The following is a 19,584-nucleotide window of genomic DNA, read 5'->3' as shown; positions in this document are numbered from 1 at the left end:
CTGCAAGCTCTGTTCGCATCTGTACAAGTCTCAAACACTTAAAAAAATGTATTTTATAATTTCAACATAATACACCAAGCATTCAATATCTTGTACAGAAAGTTAGATTAAGAAACTATGGCATCTAATTTAAACATTTTAAAATCATAAGTGTTCAATGCTTGTGTGTTTAAGGCAGAGATTACAGGAATGGGGCAGGGGCAAGGACAGCAACAAAACTTGCGGGGATGGGTCAGGGAAATTGAGTTACTGCAGGGAGGGGGGAAAAATTTGTCCCTGTGTCATTCTCTAGTGCACATATGTCAAATACAAGGCCTGGGGGGCCAAATTCGGCCCGCCTGGCTGTTTTATGTGGCCCTTGGTAACTGTGTTGCATCTAAGTGCCTAACTGTGCAGTCCCGGTCCCAGTGACGCTTCAAGCTCCTCACCATGTTGCCTCAGTACCCATTTGCAGGCAGAAGGATCCAGTTCCAGTGTAAAAGCAAGGTTGGAGCAGGGCGCTCCACAGAACTGCCTGACCGTACGCTAACCGATTAGCGCGTGCTAATCGAATTAGCATGCGCTAAACGCTAACGCGTCCATAGACTTAACATGCACGCATTAGCGTTTAGCGTACACTAATCGGTTAGCGCACCTTAGTAAAAGAGGGCCTAAGTATCTTAATAGAAAATTCGGCTCTTGACTTAGCCTGTGTTTTAGATTTCGGCCCCTTATGTGATTGAGTTTGACACCCCTGCTCTAGTGCATACCACTCAACCACTATACATCATAAGGTGTTTTATAATAAAAGCTTTTATCTTGGAGATTCCTGGATCATCAGGGTTTTTTTTTGGTTGGTTTTTTTAAAAATCATTCCCACTGTTTTTTCTACCTTCACAGAATGACAGTTGCACTAAAAGAATTGCAATGAGCTTTGTGTTTTTATGTATTCATTTTGATCACCAGTGGCTCATATTTAATTTGAATACCATCACTGCTCTAGGATAGTTTCATATTCCAATTGCTTCACTAGCTCTACATTTTTCATTTGTTTTTCCTCCTTATAAAAATCTGTTAACGTGGCCATAAATGGTTTTGTCTGCCTTATGTAATGTGTAGTGAGACACAAAGTTAATGTTGGCAAGATTTGGTAGGAACGTCCATTTTAGGTAACATACGGCCAATATCAGGACACTCAATGAAGTTACATGGAAATACCTTTAAAATAGCGAGGAAGAAATATTTTTTTCACTGAATGAATAGTTAAGCTCTGAAACTCATTGCCAAAGGATGTGGTAAGAGCGGTTAATGTAGCTGGATTTTAAAAAAAGGTTTGGAAAAGTTCCTGGAGGAAAAGTCCATAGTCTGCCACTGATTTCCCTGGGATCAGTAGCATGGAATGTTGCTACTATTTGGGTTTCTGCCAGGTACTTGTGACCTGGATTGCCCACTGTGAAAACAAGATACCGGGCTAGATAGACTATAGGTGTGACCCTGTATGGTTATTTTTTTGTTTAATTCTGATATTCAGCCCACAATTAAAGAGCCTATACTGGGCTTAGGCTCTGAGCATCTTCTGAATGTTGGGCACAATGGGCCAGATTCTACAAACAGCGCTGGTATAAGTGGCCACCTAAAAAACAGCAGCCAATTGAGTGTCAGTCACGCACTGACACTGACTGTAGAATCGTGGCTTCGTGAAAGGTAGGTGCCAAAAATGTGGGTCAGGGTTTTCAAGTCCCACATTTCTGAGATTCTCAGAGAAGGCACGCACAGATGCTCAAGGCCTAGCCTGGTTCAACATATAGCAGATCGGCGGCAGCACAATCCACGAGTGTATGGAGGTCAACGAATCTGTGGCCACAGCACCAATGAGTACATGGGAATCAGTGATCAGGGGGATGAGGCAAGTATGTGAATAGTGGCTCCAGGGGGGCTGCATATATTGTGGATAGCAGCTCGGAGGGGAAGGCACCACTGTAGTTCAGCAAGAAGAGGACAGCTGTACCAAAGTGGTCAGGTGATGGCTCGAATATTAACAGATTCGGTTGGCCCATGTGCCTAAGGCCCCTTCTAGGCTAATCAGGCCCTAGGTTGTTCCCTGGTGCATCACATAATGCACTGGAAAGGGGCAGGCCCGCCATTCTGAGAATGGCGGGTCTGCAGGATGGACAGAGGACCCGTCTGGCCGGCCAACTTTCAGGTAGTGGGGGGGCATGTTCAGGCATTCGAGGGGGGGGGGGGTGCGCCTTCAGTAAGAGGGCTTGGGATCCCTCCTGCCGGTATTCAGGGGGGAGGTGCACCTTCAGCAGGAGGGCTTGGGATCCCTCCTGCTGGTCAGCTGTTAGGGCTTCAGGGGGGGGGGATTTAGTGGTTTCCAGCAGGAGGGCTTAGGATCCCTCATGCCGGTCAGCTGTTAGAGCTTTGGGTGGGGGGGAGTTCTTTCCGGCAGGAGAGATTGGGCATCTCTCCTGCCAGTTTGCAGGAGTTTGGGGGGGGCAGCAGGAGAGATTAGGCGTTGCGGTGGGGGGGGGGGGGTGGACAGGTTGCCTGGGCTGCTGAGCTGATCACGGCAGCCGTGATCAGCTCAGCAGCCCCTATTTGGAACTTATACCCGTTTTGACTTAGTCTAACTCAAAACGTAAAAGTTTCGACTCACAATCTCCCTAGACTTTTGGTTATACTTGCAGTACGACTAAATCTAGGTCGACCCACCTCCTGTCCTTCCCCTCCTCCAAAAACACCTCTTTTCACTCTAGGTGTTCAGAGGCAGGGTAAAGGCCTAAGCTGGTTTTAGATACATCTAAAACCAGCTTTATCGGTACTTGGACGATCTGTCTTTTTGATCGCTCAAGTACCGATTTAGGCCACTTTTGAATGTTGTTTTTTTATTATGAGCCCCATATTGTTTTGCCAAAGGTTTTTTCTACACATTATACCACTTACGAATGTTTTCTTCTAAATGGGATTAAAATTGGAAATTTAAAAATAATAAATGCAATGAAAAGATTGAAGGTTATTTAGGATCAACGAAAGATATCACAATCAATTGATTACCAATACACAATCAACTGGTCTATGGTTTGGATTTCTGAGATCCTTTTTCCTTCATTTTATAATATAGCACCAATTTTGTGATGGTATTAGAGCATGCAGGAACATTTTGAACTGGTTATGTTACTCTAGAAAAAAATCAAATATATCAGTTATTACACTGATTTCAACAGGGAGAAAAAAAGTCTACCAAAAATATGAGGCCTAGGACATCTCCATTGATTGGCAAGATCTAGAGCTCTTTGCTTCTATCTTGTCTGCAATTCTAGCTGCAGTCAATTGTGACCAATTGGTAACCTAAGCCCTTCTTCTGAACTGAATCTGTTCTCTGGGGATAGTCATTGCATTTCTTAACCATCATACCTAGACCTTAATTTGTGCTGGCATTCCATAAGCTGGAAATCTCAAGAGAGAAGACCAGAATAAAATGATCGGTAAAGCTGTTCCCCTCTTATTTCATGTTGTGGCCCTTCCAGAGCTGGGCAGAATTATACTGGCAAGATAACATTGAGGGAAATTTGCACAGCTGCAGTTTGCATCATATTTGGCCTGTACATGGAAAATTTTACATTCCAGTACTGTCAACCCAGCACTGCTATTAAATTCACTAGGATATGTATAAAAGGAGAACAGCAGAAAGAAATGCACCTAGAAAAAACTTGATAATAGATAACATCCCTGAGAAACATGCCAGAAACTGTTTTACAAAATCCAGCAGATTTATTTAAAGTTGGAATTTGGAATCTAGGCTTAACTTTCAGCAGGTATATAGTGAAAACAGAAAGGAGATGTGAATCACAAAGAAAACATACACCACAGCAGTTTTGCATGTTCTTGTTTTAATTAAATAAGTCAAGTAAATCTTCCAAGAGAGCTCAAGGTTCACATTTAACCTTGCTGATATGTTCAATTATGTCATCAAAAAGAATGGGAATGGGAATGGTGTGTTAATGAAACTGCAGGTAACCTGTCCTCTGAGGATGGGACCATAAACTGAGGGATGGGCTAGCAGGACAATCATAGACAATTGTTGCAGCAGCTAGCACTCTTAAGCCTTGAGTTCAAGACTCCATAATGGCACAAAACAAGCCAGTGTATTTTTTTAAAATTTTCTTTTGGTTTTGCTATAGTTCGTTTTTAAAGCTGCAAGCTGGCTGCGCTTATAACAGAGTTTTCTTCAACAAAAAGAAAGAAAGTTCCCTTTCACCCCCTCAGGACCATCTGCACCTCCTGCCACAGATAAATTCTCTGTGCAAGATTTCCCCCAAATCACCCTTCTCATAAGCACTCCTCCTCAAACCTCTCTGCCTTGTAGACAAGGTCAGACATAGAGAACCCTGGAAACAAGCAACAGTGAAGGGTATTGTACATTCCAAGCAAAGTGATTAGAATTCCAGGAGGTTTAAAGTTGTAAAGTTCAGTTGTAAAGTTCAGGCAGAAGCCATTCTCCCTGTGTCCTGAATTCTGGATTTATCATCCTTTTCTCCACCCAAAATTCATAATCGTACCCTGAAAAAAATGTCCCAGCCGGGCTTAGAGACACTTCAGGCTATACATTTTACAATTCATACTTGCATAGTTCTACATTTGGCAGACAATTCTGTAAGTTTATGCTTGGTTACATGCCATTTACACATCAAAACTCCCTTTAATTGCCAGTTTCACATGTAAGTGCACTAGGTGCTGAAAATCCAGTTTGCCAGATTGGCCGGTGACCAGTTTTATTAAACGACATAGCTAGTTATTACCAATATTCAGCAAATGGCCGGCTAAGGCAGGTCTATTTTTTTGCCGTTTGGCCTTAGCCAGCCACTGAATATCGGCTAAGTTCAAGGTGGCAAACTTTAACCTGGATATTCAATGCCGGAGGCTGGATACAGCCCTATCATTGAATATCTGGGGTCGCCACAAATAGCAGGAGGTATATAGCCGGGCTGCCTTCCGCAATCTGAATATCAGGGACTCTCTCTGTCTCGACAGTGATCATCTCCATCCTGAGAGTGAAGTAGTGTGAGCTTTGTCTCAACTGTTTGCTGTGCCACCACCAAATGACAGAGAAATTATTAAAGGTGTAAATGGGAAAAGGATTTGTTTCATTTACTAATGTCATCCAGGTTTTTGTTTCATTTCTGCATTTTTGGCAGGTGCTGAATTGCTTTAATGTTATTTACTTTGCAACATGCTATAAAAAACCCCAACATTTAATATGCACTAAAAGGCAGAAATGAAACCAAAGAAGCTTTGTTATTTCTGTAACACTTCAGATTGAAAATAACAACTAAATCAAACAGTATAATTGAGATTTCCCTGTCATTTAAGAATGACATCACATCCCTAGAAATTGTGACGTTGAGGCTGCAAGGGCCTCCCTTCTTCAGAATTTCAGGTGTCCTGGTCTACAGGACAAGGGTTTCTAACAGGGCTGTGGAGTCGGAGTTGGAGGAAATTTCGGGTACCTGGAGTCAGAGTCAGAAGTACAAAAAACTGAAGAGTCGGAGTCGGAACATTTATCTACCGACTCCATTTTTGAACTTGGCATACCAATCACGAGCGATTCTTTCAGCTATAGCACCCATTATATACACAGCACAAATGTTGCGAGCAGCTTTTGCGGTCTTAGAACCTTGATTAAAAGCAAAAAGAAGGTGGTGTCGAAAATGCTCATTTCTCTCAACTTGACATTCCATTTTAACAATCTGAAAATTAACCAGTGCTGTGGAGTCGGAGTCGGAGGAAATTTCGGGTACCTGGAGTCGGAGTCTGAAGTACAAAAAACTGAGGAGTCGGAGTCGGAACATTTATCTACCGACTCCACAGCCCTGGTTTCTAAGAAAGAGGTGTGAAAGCAAAAGCAGCTAGGTAAGCAGGACCTGCTCCAGGTTTAAGGTTACAGCTGTATGGATTTGGCAAGCGCAGTGTAGGGAAGGCGTCTCGCTGAGTCTCGGCCTCTGCACAGATAACTGCAGGCCAGTAGGGCTAGTTTCTCAGTTAAAAAGGAATTAAGATGTCACTCCGTCAGGGGCAAAAAGGAGTAAGCAGGACTACTGACCACTCTTCTACAAAATCCCAACTACACAAGAACCGCAGAAACTGAGGGAAAGCCCTAAAATTGCTCAGAACAGGAAATTGTAGAATGTATCCATTTCTTGTTTCCGCACTTTTCTAGTGCCCCTAAGAATGTCTCACTCTTTCAAGGTGCTTTTAGGAGAGACAAGATAATAATATCAGAACTGTCAAACTGTTTACTGTATATACTCGAATATAAGCCCATCTGAAATATAAACCAAGGTAACTTTTTCCCCCTCAAAAAGGGGGAAAAAAGGTTGACTCAAATATAAACCAAATCCATGGCAGTCTCTTGAGGTTACTGCGATGTGAAGGGGTGGCCTAGTGGTTAAAGCTGCTGCTTCAGCACCCTGAGGTTGTGAGTTCAATTCCAGCATGCTCCTTGTGACTCTGGGAGCTCACTTAATCCCTCCATTACCCAAGGGACCACAGTTAGATTGTGAGTCTGTCAAAACAGATAGGAAGAATAATAAAGAGTACCTGATAACTATTCAATGTATTGTAAGCCACTTTGGGTGATCTCTTCATGCCTAGGCAGTTAATAAAACCAAATAAATAAATTTACATCAGCCATCTTGAGTAGTGAGACAGCTGGAGCACAGGAGGATCACTCTTGCTCACCACTGGACCAGCAGGCCTAAGGTAGGCCTGCAATGGGTCTGAGAGGGGGAGGACTCGAATATAAACCGAGACCTCCATTTTGGGCTCTTTTTTGGCCCAAAAATCTAGGTTTAAATTCAAGTATATACAGTAGTTCAAGACAGTACTATGTATTAGCTTTTCAGCCTCTCTCAAGGTTTTCACTCATCAAAACATGTCTTCAAATAATACATGTAGTTGGGATTTGTTAGTCACTTGGGGCCCTTTTCCTAAAGCTTGACGCATACTAATAGAATTAGTGCACGCTAAATACTAAGAAGCCCATAGATATAAAATGGGCTTCTTAGAATTTAGCTTGCATGCTCTAAGCTTTCATAAAAGGTCCGCTTAATTTTGGGGCAGAATTTTATGAACCTAATATAGTTTGGTCTGAAATTAGAATTTGTAAACTATGGGCTTATTTACTATTGTTTTTCTCTCATTTTGGCCCAGATTCTATAAATGGTGCTTTAAGTTAGATGCCTAGATCAGCGTGCATAGCTGATCTAGGTGCCTAACTTAATTTTTTTAATTGGCTTAATTGGTGCCATTAATTGAAAGCACCATTAAAAAACAATTTAAAAAAGATTAAAAATTAATTAGCTGGTAGGCGCTTAACTAGGTAGGCACCTACCACTTCAAAGTAGGCGTCTACAATGAGGTGCCCATCAGTAAGTAGGCGTGGTTAGGAGCAAATTCAAGGCGGATTTTGGGTATGGTTTGACTTAGACACCAGTAAGCACCTAACTTATACACACTCATCTAGACCAAGAAACCGTGGCTTTGTGGGCAGATTAATGTGATACTTGAGTTGTTATTTCCGTTAACATATAAGATGGTCATATGTGGTATGTTGTTACATATTAAACCCCCCATAGATCGCTATAAAGGTTGTCTCCTCATAATTATGACTGGAGTAGCAATGCAAATGATAACACAAAATTGGAAGAATTATGATTGTTTTAACTTCTCTTTCTGGTGGGCAAATTTATGTTCCACATATAGGAATGAGAAGATAAATGCGGATATATTGGGGCATGGTAATATATTTAAATTGATTTGGGGCCCATTGGCATCTTTTATTACATCAAGATAGTTTAATTTAATTTGGTTATTTCTATGCACATCCAGGGGAGGGTGGGGGGGGGTGAAAATGTTTGTTATTTAGGATGATTATTTATTGGAAGGGAGGGTGGGATAAATTGATTATGCATAAATACTTGTAAGTTGTATGTGCTGTCACGCTTTATTGTCTGTTATCAACCTATACATTGCACTATTAAATTTTTGAAACTTAATAAAATATTTGTGAAGAAAAAAAAAAGAAAACCCTGGCCTAAATGGCAATGTGCCTAAGGATTCAATGCCTACCAGTGCAATTCTATAAATGGCACCTAGCGGATGATTTCCTCTCAAAAGTGCCTAGCAATTAGGTGCCATTTATAAAATTGGGGCCTTTATGTCTATGGGAAAGATGCTTTGTAAATAGAGTCCTATTTTTCCAAACTTTCACCCAAACCTATTATTGGTGTCAGCCTCCATTTCCAAAGATCCCGAGTATCATAAGTCCCTAAATATATGGAGGTATGTGGTCACTGCACCTATTCATATCATCGTAGAAATGACCTTTGTCTCAGCTCAGGGGCTCTTTGGCTCTGTCTTGTGGCTATTTACTCTTGTATGAGACACTTTTATAATGATATCAAACAAAGCCGCTAAAATTACTGACTAATGCACTGGAAGACACTCTTTGCACTGATTCTCTGTACAATTTCTCCTTTAAAATCACATACTGTTAAAACTCAGTCTTTCTATTTAATAAAATAAGGCTCTTTTTACAAAGGTGCGTTAGGGCCTTAACGTGCGGAATAGTGCACGCTAAAGTGCTGCGTGCGCTAGCCGCTACCGCCTCCTCTTGAGCAGGCGGTTGTTTTTCAGGTAGCATGTGCTAATCCGGTGCGTGTGCTAAAAACGCTAGCGCACCTTTGTAAAAGGAGCCCTAAGAAAATGTTGAAAAAGCACAATCTTGGATACAAACAGGAGAAACTGCCCTCACAGCGGTGAATAGCAAATACAACAACAAAGGTGACCAGTTGGTGTTCAACCTCTTTATTGGTAAATAGACTCAATACGATCGTGTTTCGGCCCACAAAGGGCCTGCCTCAGGAGTCTTGTAATAAAATTTTCCAGTTTCCCAAGAGAACTTCAATACATACTATAATAAACTGAAAAACCTTTTTTTGTAGAAAAGTTGAGCAAGAGGAATGCCCACTACAGCTGCCTCGTGTCGAGTCTATTTATCAATAAAGAGACTGAACACCAATTGGTCACCTTTGTTGTTGTATTTGCTGAAAAAGAACAATCCACACAGATGTTGGAAGTAAAAACTTTAAAAAAATGTTGCATATTCCCTAATTCCAAGATCTGACACTTTGACAACTATTTTAGCCTACTCCTTTATACAAGCTTTTTTGGTACTGCTAAAGTTCCCTGCAAACAAAATCTTTTTTTTTTTCTCTCGCTCTCTCTCTTCAAATAAAATAAATTAATTAATTTACCTCACAGTGACAACATCAAATCATGAGTCTCATTAAAAACTCTCACAAACAATGTGAAGGAAAAGAGCACTTTCCTGGTACCTGACTGTAATCCTGAAATCAGACCAAGAAACAGAAATGCCATCCCACCCCCCACCCCCCAGGGGCAAGTTAGCACTGACATTTATGTGGACCTACTTGTCCTATGCACTGGTATTATTGGCAGTGCCTGGAAAATTTCCAGTCTTGCTGATTCTTTGCCCCAGACCTGGTACCAATTAGATACAGCTGTGGTGGTCAGACAAATTACTATGGGCTTCTTTTACTAAAGATTAGTGCGCGCTAAACACGCGCTAAACGAAAAATACTAACGCAAGCTCTATGGAGACGTTAGCGTTTAGCGCATGCGGTATTGTAGTATGTGCTAAGACCGCCAGTGCACCTTTGTAAAAGGAGCCCTATGTTGTTATCTCAGGACCAATCAGCAAGAGTTAATTAGGCAGGAGCTACTCCAGCCAGCTAACCGCTGCTGAATATCGAGTTTAGGCCAGGAAATGCTAAGCTTGCCTTGTCCAGTTGATTTTTTGGCCTAGTACCTTTTTCTTGAGATTTTTGTTTCATTTCTGCATTTTGCATGTGCAAAAATGGAATGAATATTTGGAGGAGGGGGGGATTCATTATGGATTATAAATGACATGAAACATCAAGCACAGTTTGTGTTTCCTATGTCATTTTAAATGGTTACATATCCCCAGTTCAGGCTACATAAGAACCTAGCTGTGCACTGGCATAGCGAGGGTGATAGATGCCTGGGGCAATGGTGCCCACTTCTCTGCACCCCCCCCCTACTACGCACACGTGCACCCCTTCCGTGACCAGTACCTCTTTTAACTTTTTTGGCGGGAGCAGCAACTCTACCCTCTAAAGTCACTTCCAAGGTGCAGAACCCAGAAGTGACATCAGAGGAGAGCCGACACTAGTGCGAGCAGCAGGTCGAAGAGATAGAGGCACGATGGGGGGATGGTTAAGGTGTGCATACAGCAGGAGCAGGAATCGGAAGGAGCCGGGGAGGGAGGGTCGGAGAGTAGGAAGGGTGCCAGTGCCCTCACCAAGATGGCGCCTGGGGCAGACCACCCCACCCCCCCTTACGTTACTGTAGCTGTACAATGCTGGATGTGGTGACCCAGCCCATCTTTAATAACACGCACTAGGAGCATGCATTTGGTTTTTAACATACTTTAAAATGTTTAATGCACGTTGTCAATTAAGTATGCATTAACTGAAAGAATGGGTATTGATGGAGAAATTATATAAAACAGTTAAACACATAAATATCTGGAACACAAGCACACACATGTATGTGTGCACATAAGCATATACATACCAGATATGCACCTATGTTCTATTCTGTAAATACGTGCATATCCTTCATAGTGGAACGTGGGTGGGGCACACATTTAGACATGTAACTAATGAAAGTCTATTAATTCGCATGTGACTTAGGTGCACACACTTATTCCAGCTATGACTGTCACTGCTCACTCCTAGCAGAATACACAAATAAATTCCCAGTTTTGTTACTAGTCTATAAAAGAATATAGGTATGCAGTTATAGAATTAACTCCTAAGTGAACTAGTGCACGTTAAAATGCTCTGTGTGCCAATATTTTTAAAATTAAATATGTGAAATTAACTGGAAAAAGGCCCAAAAACCACAACCCATAAGTTTTGCCTTATGCACATCTCTTCCAAATACTCATTCCGTAGTGAAATACCACTTGGGGTTCATATTCTATATTTGGCTTCCAAAAAATCAGCGTCACCTACAACAACACTTAGGGCTCCTTTTACTAAGCTGCACTAGCGGTTTTGGCGCGCACGCTAGACGCTAACGCCTCCATTGAGCTGGCGTTAGTTTTTCCACATAGCGCAGGGGGGGTCAGCATGTGCTAATCTGCAGCGTGCGCTAAAAATGCTACCGCAGCTTAGTAAAAGGAGCCCTTAGTAGAATTCTATAAAAAGTACAAGCACCTTATAGAATCGAGTTAAACACCAGGGCGTGTCATAACTTTTATGCACACCCATTTAGGCCAAGGAAAACCAGGCCTAAATACCTGTGCCTAACTTGTGCACAGATCGGACGTATTCTATAACAGTGTGCATAAATCTTAGGAACACCCATGATCCGTCCAGGCTCCTCCTCTGGCCACAATCATTTACAGATTTGTGCACTAGAACTGGCATTCAGCACTTTATAGAATATGCCTACCAAGTTGTGCACATAAATTTCAATTATTGTCAATCAGTGTAAATTATAAGGTGTTAATTACCAATCATTAGCAATTATCAGCTGTGTGCACAACTTAAGGCACCATATACAGAATTTGGGGGTTGTTGCAGTATCCAATTTCCTGTAATTGGTTTTCTAGTTAATTAGGTCTTTTGCTTAAAGTCACACCTATTCCTTTTTCATGCATGTTTCCCTTACTTAGGGCTAGATTCACGAATCTGCGGGCCCAATCCGGGCAGGTCCGATGAATTCTCAAAACGACAATATGGAGATGAGGGCTATCGGAGGAAAGCCCCCATTTGCCTGCCCGGATCGCTCTATAGCGATCCCAGCGCATGCACACACCATCTGTAGATGGTCTGCACATGTGTTGGACCTCCAGGCCCCTGCAGAGATTTTTTCTTTTCTTTTTTTAATTGAACCTTTGGTTTTAACCCGTTTAAGCCCGGGCTTGCACTGCGGGGAAGGGTGGGAGAGTCGGGGCAGGCAGGCAGGCGTTTGGGGCAGGCGGGAGAGTCGGGCTGCAGGAGGCATTTGGGGAAAGCAGATCAGGGCAGCGGGAGAATCGGGGCTGTAGACAGGAGAGATCGGGGCAGAACAGGCAGGAGAAGAACATCGGGGCATCAGGCAGGAGAGATTAGAGAGCAGGGCATGCAGAGAGCAGGGCTTCGGAGAGTCGGAAAGATGTTTTCGACTGGTTCCCAGCAGTTGCTTCATGGGATGATCGGCCAGCACAGTTGGTTTGGAAAATTTGGTTGGTGAATCGCATCCCTGTTTACTTTGCATGTATTTCTCCTCATTTGCATGCATGGCTTCAAAGCGGATCGTAGGAGAAGTTAGTGAATGGGGCCCGAGGGAAATCTGGTCGCAAACCGAATGGGGTTGCAAACCGATTGGTACACGATCGGTTTGCTTTGTGAATCTAGCCCTTAGTTATCTTTCCCAATGTTTTGTTTATCTCAACAAAAACTGCTCTCAAGTATTCTTTTCCCTCCCTGTGCAAAAAGACTGGATACACTCCTAACCAGCTTGTTTCAAAGGTATGAAGAAAAATTATTAACAAAAATTAAAAACCAGACTTGAAAGCATTCACAATCTATTTATAGACCCTATCCTAAGATACGAGCTATTTCTGAGACTTATGCTCACAGTATGATGCATTAAAGTAGACACAGGTGGGCCCTGGGCCCATCCACTTTGGCACTGGCAGCACATCTGTGAAGCAGCTGGTGGGGATCCCCAAGCCCCACCAACTAAAAACTCCAGAAACCTTTCCTCCATGTACCTTTAAGGGGTATATCTTTGCCTGCAGTGAACAGCATGACTGATATATGCTGCTCACACCGGCCCAACCACCTTCCTTCTGATGTACTCTGCCTCTGCAGAAACAGGAAGTTGTGTCAGAAAGAAGGCTCTGGGGCTGGCGTGAGCAGTGTGAATCAGTTACACTGCTCACTACCGGCAAAGATAGGCTCTTCAAAAGGTAGACAGCAGTAGAGGGGAGGGACCAGACTGCCTCACCTCGCCTGCAGAGGGAGGGATGGGATTTTCTGCCCACCCAACTGGGGCCCAGGCCCAACCTAAATAGGATGTCTGGCTACGCCCCTGGTATGGTGTGCTGGAATTATTTAGCAGATGATGCCACCCAAAGCATCTAAAATCAACAGGCTTTAATTATTATGTCCTTAAACCATGTTTAATGATTTCCTAATAAGAGTTAATGTGCTTTAACATGTACTGTTTAATGCATGTGTTATTTGCTAACAGTGCACATAACTCGCCTTAATGTGCAGGAGTAAATCCAACCCTAGAATAGCTGCTGCTGGTTTTGCTGCTATTTGACAAGGAAAACAGAAGCATAAGGAGCAAGCAGACTATCCTTATGCACTGTTTTCTTAATTTGCAGCTGAAAGAGGCTCATGCTGAATCCCGGTGTCAGGTCAAAAGCGCGCCGGGACAAAGGCGCGAGCAGACAACTGAGCGCAGCGTGGAGGTGCGCACCGAAGAAAAAGACTGTTTTTAGGGGCTACGATGGGGGGTGTGGGGGGAACCCCCCCATTTTACTTTATACAGATCACGCCGCATTGTGGGGGTGTTGTGGGGGGTGTTGTGGGGTTGTAACCCCCCACATTTTACTGAAAACTTAACTTTGTCCCTGTTTTTAGGGAAAAAGTTACATTTTCACTAAAATGTGGGGGTTACAACCCCTCAAACCCCCCACAACACCGCTGCTATATGTATTAAGTAAAATGGGGGGGCTCTCCAACAAAACCCCCCGTCGCAGCCCCTAAAAACAGTCTTTTTCTTCGGCGTGCGCCTCCGTCTTGCGCTCAGTTGTCGGCGCGCGCCTTTGTCTTCCGCATTACTGTCTATGAACCCTGAATCCCAGCTCAAATTTCAAAAGAATCTATACAACACATCCCAAGTGTCTGGGATCAGATTAACCGTATATTCCCAGAAATAGTAAAGGTCTCCCCATCTGATGAGAAGAGGAGTCAACGCCTTAGAAAGTTTTTGCAACCTATATAGAAACTAAAGAACAAGCCACCACTCTTCTACTCCTTTGTCAGGCAACCGTCATGAAATGCCACAGATTCTCCAATGGACTTTAAAGGTAAAGCTTGCACCACTGCTACCTAGGAGCGAGCGTTACAGTCTGAGTGTGCAGCATTTTTATAGGTGAGGGTTCAGTCCCTGGAACACAGTTTTCATTTTGTGTATTTAGTGCATAGAACCTCCCATCAGTCACAGAATGGAGTATTTTATCCAGGGAATGATGCTTTAGAGGGGAAAGTAAAGCAAGCAAGAACGCATTTGGTTTCCATGTGCAAAGCACCTCCATAGAATGACAGCCTTAACGATAAAATCTCATTGGGCAAATATCATCAAACTTTCTTGCTCCATTTATAATCAGTTTACCCCAACGAACTCAGTAACACCACTCGAGACTCGAAAAGTTTTCACTGCCTCCAAGCTTTTTGAGTCCATTCGTCATCGGTCTTGATTTCAATACTTTTTAAAAATATCTTTAAATACCATCATATAATTAAAGACTTAGCTTAAGACTCATTTGTATGGTCTATTCTATTAGCCAGGGGTACTGTGTATCCAAAAGGTTTCACAACCTGCTTTATGAAGGATCTCCCCCTATAAAACAAAAAAAGGCTATCAATATCTTACAACCCACATTTATAAAACACACATCTTAAAATGTACTTAGTCTTATTTTATTATTATTAACATTTTACTTCTCTGTACCACAAAGGCCATTCATACCTCTATTTTCTCAGAATAAAAATGGCATCAGCGCGTTGTTGCTTTTTTAAAACTATCAGCTGACTTCTCCTCCCCCAATCAGAGAAACGTGACTCTAAAGCCAGAGATGACCATTCTAATTCTGCATTTAGCCCACCAGGTGTCAACATATGCATCCAACGTTCCTTATAGTTTTATAACTTTTCTAGGTTACCATCCACCTTCCCTACTTGCACCTGATCTATAATCCTCCTCTGCAAATATCCAACAGTATGACTTCTCCACCCAATGCTCAACTAAAGGTGCTTGCAGATTTTATGTATTAATTCTTGATTTATGTTTATTTAAGTGGACTTTCATTGGGCAGCTCGTCCTTCCAATATAAATTAAATTTCAAGGACATATTATTGAATGTATCACCAACATTCTGTTTGTGAAAAAATCTGGTTCAGAATATTTTTTTCTTGGTTTTTCCTCCTCTAAATCTAGGGTGCATCTTATGGTCAGGTGTGTCTTATAGAGTGATAAATACAGTAATAAAAGAACAGGCTTATTACAAATATAGAGCATATATTAGTTGCAAAACAGCTTCAGCGTGTGTCTATGTCCTGCCTGAATGAATGGAGGGATGAGTCACCCATGAAAGTCCATTTAAATGCACAACAAAGGAGTCATGAGGAAGAGATGTCAATAATACAGCCACGGGTATAAAGTTCAAAGTTCACTTTATTGATAATAGTACTGCGAGGACTGACAGTGTTTTGGCATCTATACCTTTGTCAAGCATCTACTGAGCCGTGACACATAATATAAATGAATAAAATCTTGTTTTCAAAATTTCATGTATTGGTCTATTTGTCTTTGCTAACTGATCTTATCATTTTCTGTTTAATAATTTTTTTTTTTGCTTGATGTGATTTTATTAGTTATGATTTTATTCATTTATATTATGTGTTTCATATTATTTTTATTTATTGTTTTTAACTTGTCACGGCTCAATAGACTCTTGACAAAGGCATAGATGCCAAAACACTGTCAGTGTCGAGTCTTTGAGTCCTCACAGTGCTACTATCAATAAAGTGAACTTTGAACTTTACACCCGTGGCTGAATTATTGACATCTCATCCTCACGACTCCTTTGTTGTGCCTTGATTGTCTCGTCATCGAGGCCTCCTTGGGCTCCCTTTTTAGTCCATTTACATGAATATAAATCAAAAATTAGTACACAAAATCTATAAGCACCTTTAGTTGAGTATTGGGTGGAGAGAGGTCTTACTGTTGGATAGTTGCAGTGGAGGATTATAGATCAGGTACAAGTAGGATGGGTGGATGATAACCTATAAAAGTTATTAAACTATTAAGAACAACGTTGGTGGGCTAAATGGAGAATTAGAATGCATCATTTTTGTAAACCGCTTAGAAACCTCACGGTTATAGCGGTATATAAGAATTAAATTAAATAAATATAAAAAAATAAAAATCTCTGCTTTAGAGTCACTTTTCTCTGAGGAAGGAGAAGTCAACCGATAGTTTTTAAAAAGCAACAATGCACTGACACCATTTTTTTTTTCAAAGAAAATAGAGATATGAATGGCATCTGTGGCACAGAGAGGTAAAATGATAATAATAATAATAACAAAAAGACTAAGTACAATTTTAAGCTGTGTGTTTGATAGGTGTAGGTTGTAAAATAATGATAGCCTTTTTTGTTTGATAGGGGGATATCCTTGATAAAGCAGATGGATATACAGTACCCTTGGCTAATGGAACAAACCATACAATTGAGCCTTAAAGCTAAGTCTTTGTCTTTAATGATATGAAGATATTTAAGAAATTTAAATATATTTAAAGTAATTGTTTAAAAAGAGAAAGTACTGAAAGTAAGACCGATGACGACTGGACACATAAAGCTTGGAGGCAGTGAAACCTTTTTGAGTCTTGAGTAGTGCTGCTGAGGTCATTGGGGTAAATTTATTATAAATGAGTAAGAAAGTTTGATGATATTTGCCCAGTGAGATTTTGATGAACAGTGTGTATACAGGAACCTCGCTGAAGATAAAATTATTTGCTAATACTGCGTAGCCTTAACAATAAAGGAGCTACATTTTGCCCCCTAGCATGGAGTGCCAGACAAGCTTCTGAACTTAAGAAGCAATTCAATGGAAACTTTAAACAGGTCTTTCTACAAAGGGTAGAATGTGGTCAGCAGGTCATCCATCCTCAAATTTTTCTTCCTCCACCTTTAATATTCCCCTTGTGAGGGATTAAGGGGTTTCCTCTCACCAAGACTGCACTTATGCCATTGGACAGCAGACAAATTGGGGAAAACTACCTGTCCCAGAATGCCATGAGTTTTACAGCTCAGGGCTGAGATCCATTAGGGGAAGGGATATAGCCCTGCTGAGTCAGAGGGGTGGGACTTGGGTAGGGAGGAGTATCCTGCCGCAGATCGTAATCATTAGGAGAGGTCCCTGAGAGAGGAAGTCTCAAGCAAGAGACTTCCACTAGAGAACCCTTCCCTAGTCGTGGATTGAGGAAAACCTTGGGAAGTAGAGGGATTCTTATGAGAATGAGAGAGAGAGAATCCTTCTCTACCTATTGGCTGAGGTAAAGCCCTGGGAAATCAAGAAATCTGGCAAGGACTGTTAGAAGAGCTGACGGTGTGACACTTTTGGTACATGGCTGAACAAGGTAAGCCAACCTTGTTATACTGATGATTGTGTATTACTATGTTTGGGTCTGGCTGGGACCAGCCCTTGAACCTTGCTTAAGACAAACCGTTTATCCTTGAGTTGAGAATGGATTTTATCTTACTAGAACCTGTGAGGTAACAGGCTCAGGTCTTTACTTAATATAAAAAACTATTATACCTGCAAGAGTGTCCAGGCTGTTTGTGTGAGTGGGCACAGGGTCCAGGAAAATCCAGACTGGACTCTGCCACACACCCTCTTTCAATTTAAATAAATAATGAGTTATGTGACCTGGAAGCTTTCTCTCTCCTCTACTAAACTAATGAAACGGTTTGTTAAAGTCTCTGGGTCAGTTGCTGGCTTGTAGCCAAACAATTTCATGGCTGGCTCGCAGACATTCTGAACAAACTGAGCCAGCTTAAAGGGAACACTGAAGCGCCATTTCTCAAACTGCACTGAGGAGTTTTTTTGGGTGGAAAAAATACCACTGTTGTCCTGCGGGGCCTGGGTATTCTTGATAATCCACTCTTCTACCTGTGGTGTGATGGTAATGCCAGCAAAGCTGTACATTTCTCTGGCCTTCTGGAGAGGAGATCTGGCAATGTCCTCATAGCGGACAAGCATGTAGCGTCCCCGTAACCATGCCGGTTGCCTCAGTCCCAGCTCTGCTGAAAGACGGATGCTTTCACAATTTCCCTTCAGTTTCAGAACCTCGTCCTTATCCATAGATGCTGCATCTTGCAAAGCCCACTTATTCCATATCTTATATTTGGAAGAGAATGCAATCATGCGTGAGGCCAGTACTGCCCTGGGGTCACGAACCAGTTGGATGATCCTCATGTCCAATCGGGGGTCTTCAATGAGAGGACGCAGGAACTCCAGCTGACGGAGCCGTACTGTTTTAAATGCTACGTATTCCTTCTGCAGACATGCCTCCCCAGCTAGTGTTATATTCAGGGGGCCACACTGCCGGTTTCTGCAACGGTACTTTTCAAAAACCTTCTTGACAAATGGGGTACAGACAGGGTCCTCACACAAAGACTGGCTTGAGCCTCTTCGGAACATGAATGGGGTTAGGTGATCTTCAGGACGTGGGGTGATGAAATTCTCCATGATGTGAAGGTCACAAAGAAACAGCTGATGCAGGACATCTCTATAGACAATAGTAGAACTTACTGTACTGGCACTACCAGTTATAATTGGCACCATCTTTTCAACGTGCCACAGTGGCTCAAAGAGGTAGAAAATATTGCGCTGTTGATTGAAGAATTCACCCACAAAGGAGGATCCAGTGCGGGTGGTTGCCATCAGAAGCACATGTCTTCGAGGTCCTTTGAGTTGGACTTTGGTGGCTGTTTGGCTGTCTCCCAGCTGCCAGGTGACATTCTTCAGGTGGCTCCTGTATTGCGAGAAGGCAGAGTCTAGCTCCCTGAGAGACAGGAGGGATCCATTCTCCATGTCCAGAAGGTTAGAAGGTGTGCCATTCACTTCCAGAAGGATCTGAGGACTCTGCTTCAGAGTCAGTCTGTCTGATACCCTAAAAATAATAGAACAGAATTATTAATAACAGATTAGAAATAAGTTGTTAGTCAAAATATATTTAAGCTCCATGAATTGATAATACTTTGTTCTTAGTTTTAACTTTATATGATACTGTGAAAAAAAAAATAAATCTAGGATTGTGTTCTAAGGCTGTAACAATAGGCACATGTCAAGTATTTTGATATTACAGTGCATTCAGATCATGGGTTACAGCAAGTCATGTCCTTTGAATTTGTTAAGCAAAATGACACAGAATAACCTGCCAAAAGAATGAATTCCTCTCAGTATGTAGAATATTTCAATAAGAGGGGTAGTTATTTGATGAAAATTTACCTAGACTGAGAGGGCAAAAAAGATGTTAAATATAACCTACATAATAAACCCCCCCATTACAAAACCACATTAGGCTTTTTTATCGCCGGCTGTGGTGGTATTAGCTCTGACATCCACAGGAATTCTATGAGCGTTGGAGCTAATACTATTGTGGCCGGCGATAAAAAAGCCTAACATGACTTTGTAAAAAAGGGGAGGG

At 42.0% G+C, this 19,584-nt stretch overlaps 1 protein-coding gene across 6 annotated transcripts in view; it reads right to left on the bottom strand.

The window, feature by feature from the left end:
* Nucleotides 1-19,584, bottom strand: part of CHST3 (carbohydrate sulfotransferase 3) — a 195,153-nt gene that overhangs the window by 17,161 nt on the left and 158,408 nt on the right. For 5 of the 6 annotated variants that reach the window (XM_033941204.1, XM_033941207.1, XM_033941205.1 and 2 more), the window contains one exon: nt 15,921-19,047. In XM_033941204.1, the coding sequence (XP_033797095.1) occupies nt 17,793-19,047 (1,255 nt within the window). In that variant the 3' untranslated portion in view covers nt 15,921-17,792. Of the gene's footprint in view, nt 1-15,920; nt 19,048-19,584 lie in introns of those variants that run through there. The other variant, XM_033941209.1, reaches the window with a different exon arrangement.

This window comes from Geotrypetes seraphini, chromosome 4 (genome assembly GCF_902459505.1).
Source record: "Geotrypetes seraphini chromosome 4, aGeoSer1.1, whole genome shotgun sequence".
Lineage (NCBI taxonomy): Eukaryota > Metazoa > Chordata > Amphibia > Gymnophiona > Dermophiidae > Geotrypetes > Geotrypetes seraphini.
Note: the sequence above shows the minus strand (reverse complement) of the source record. Positions and strands in the feature narration are given on the sequence as shown.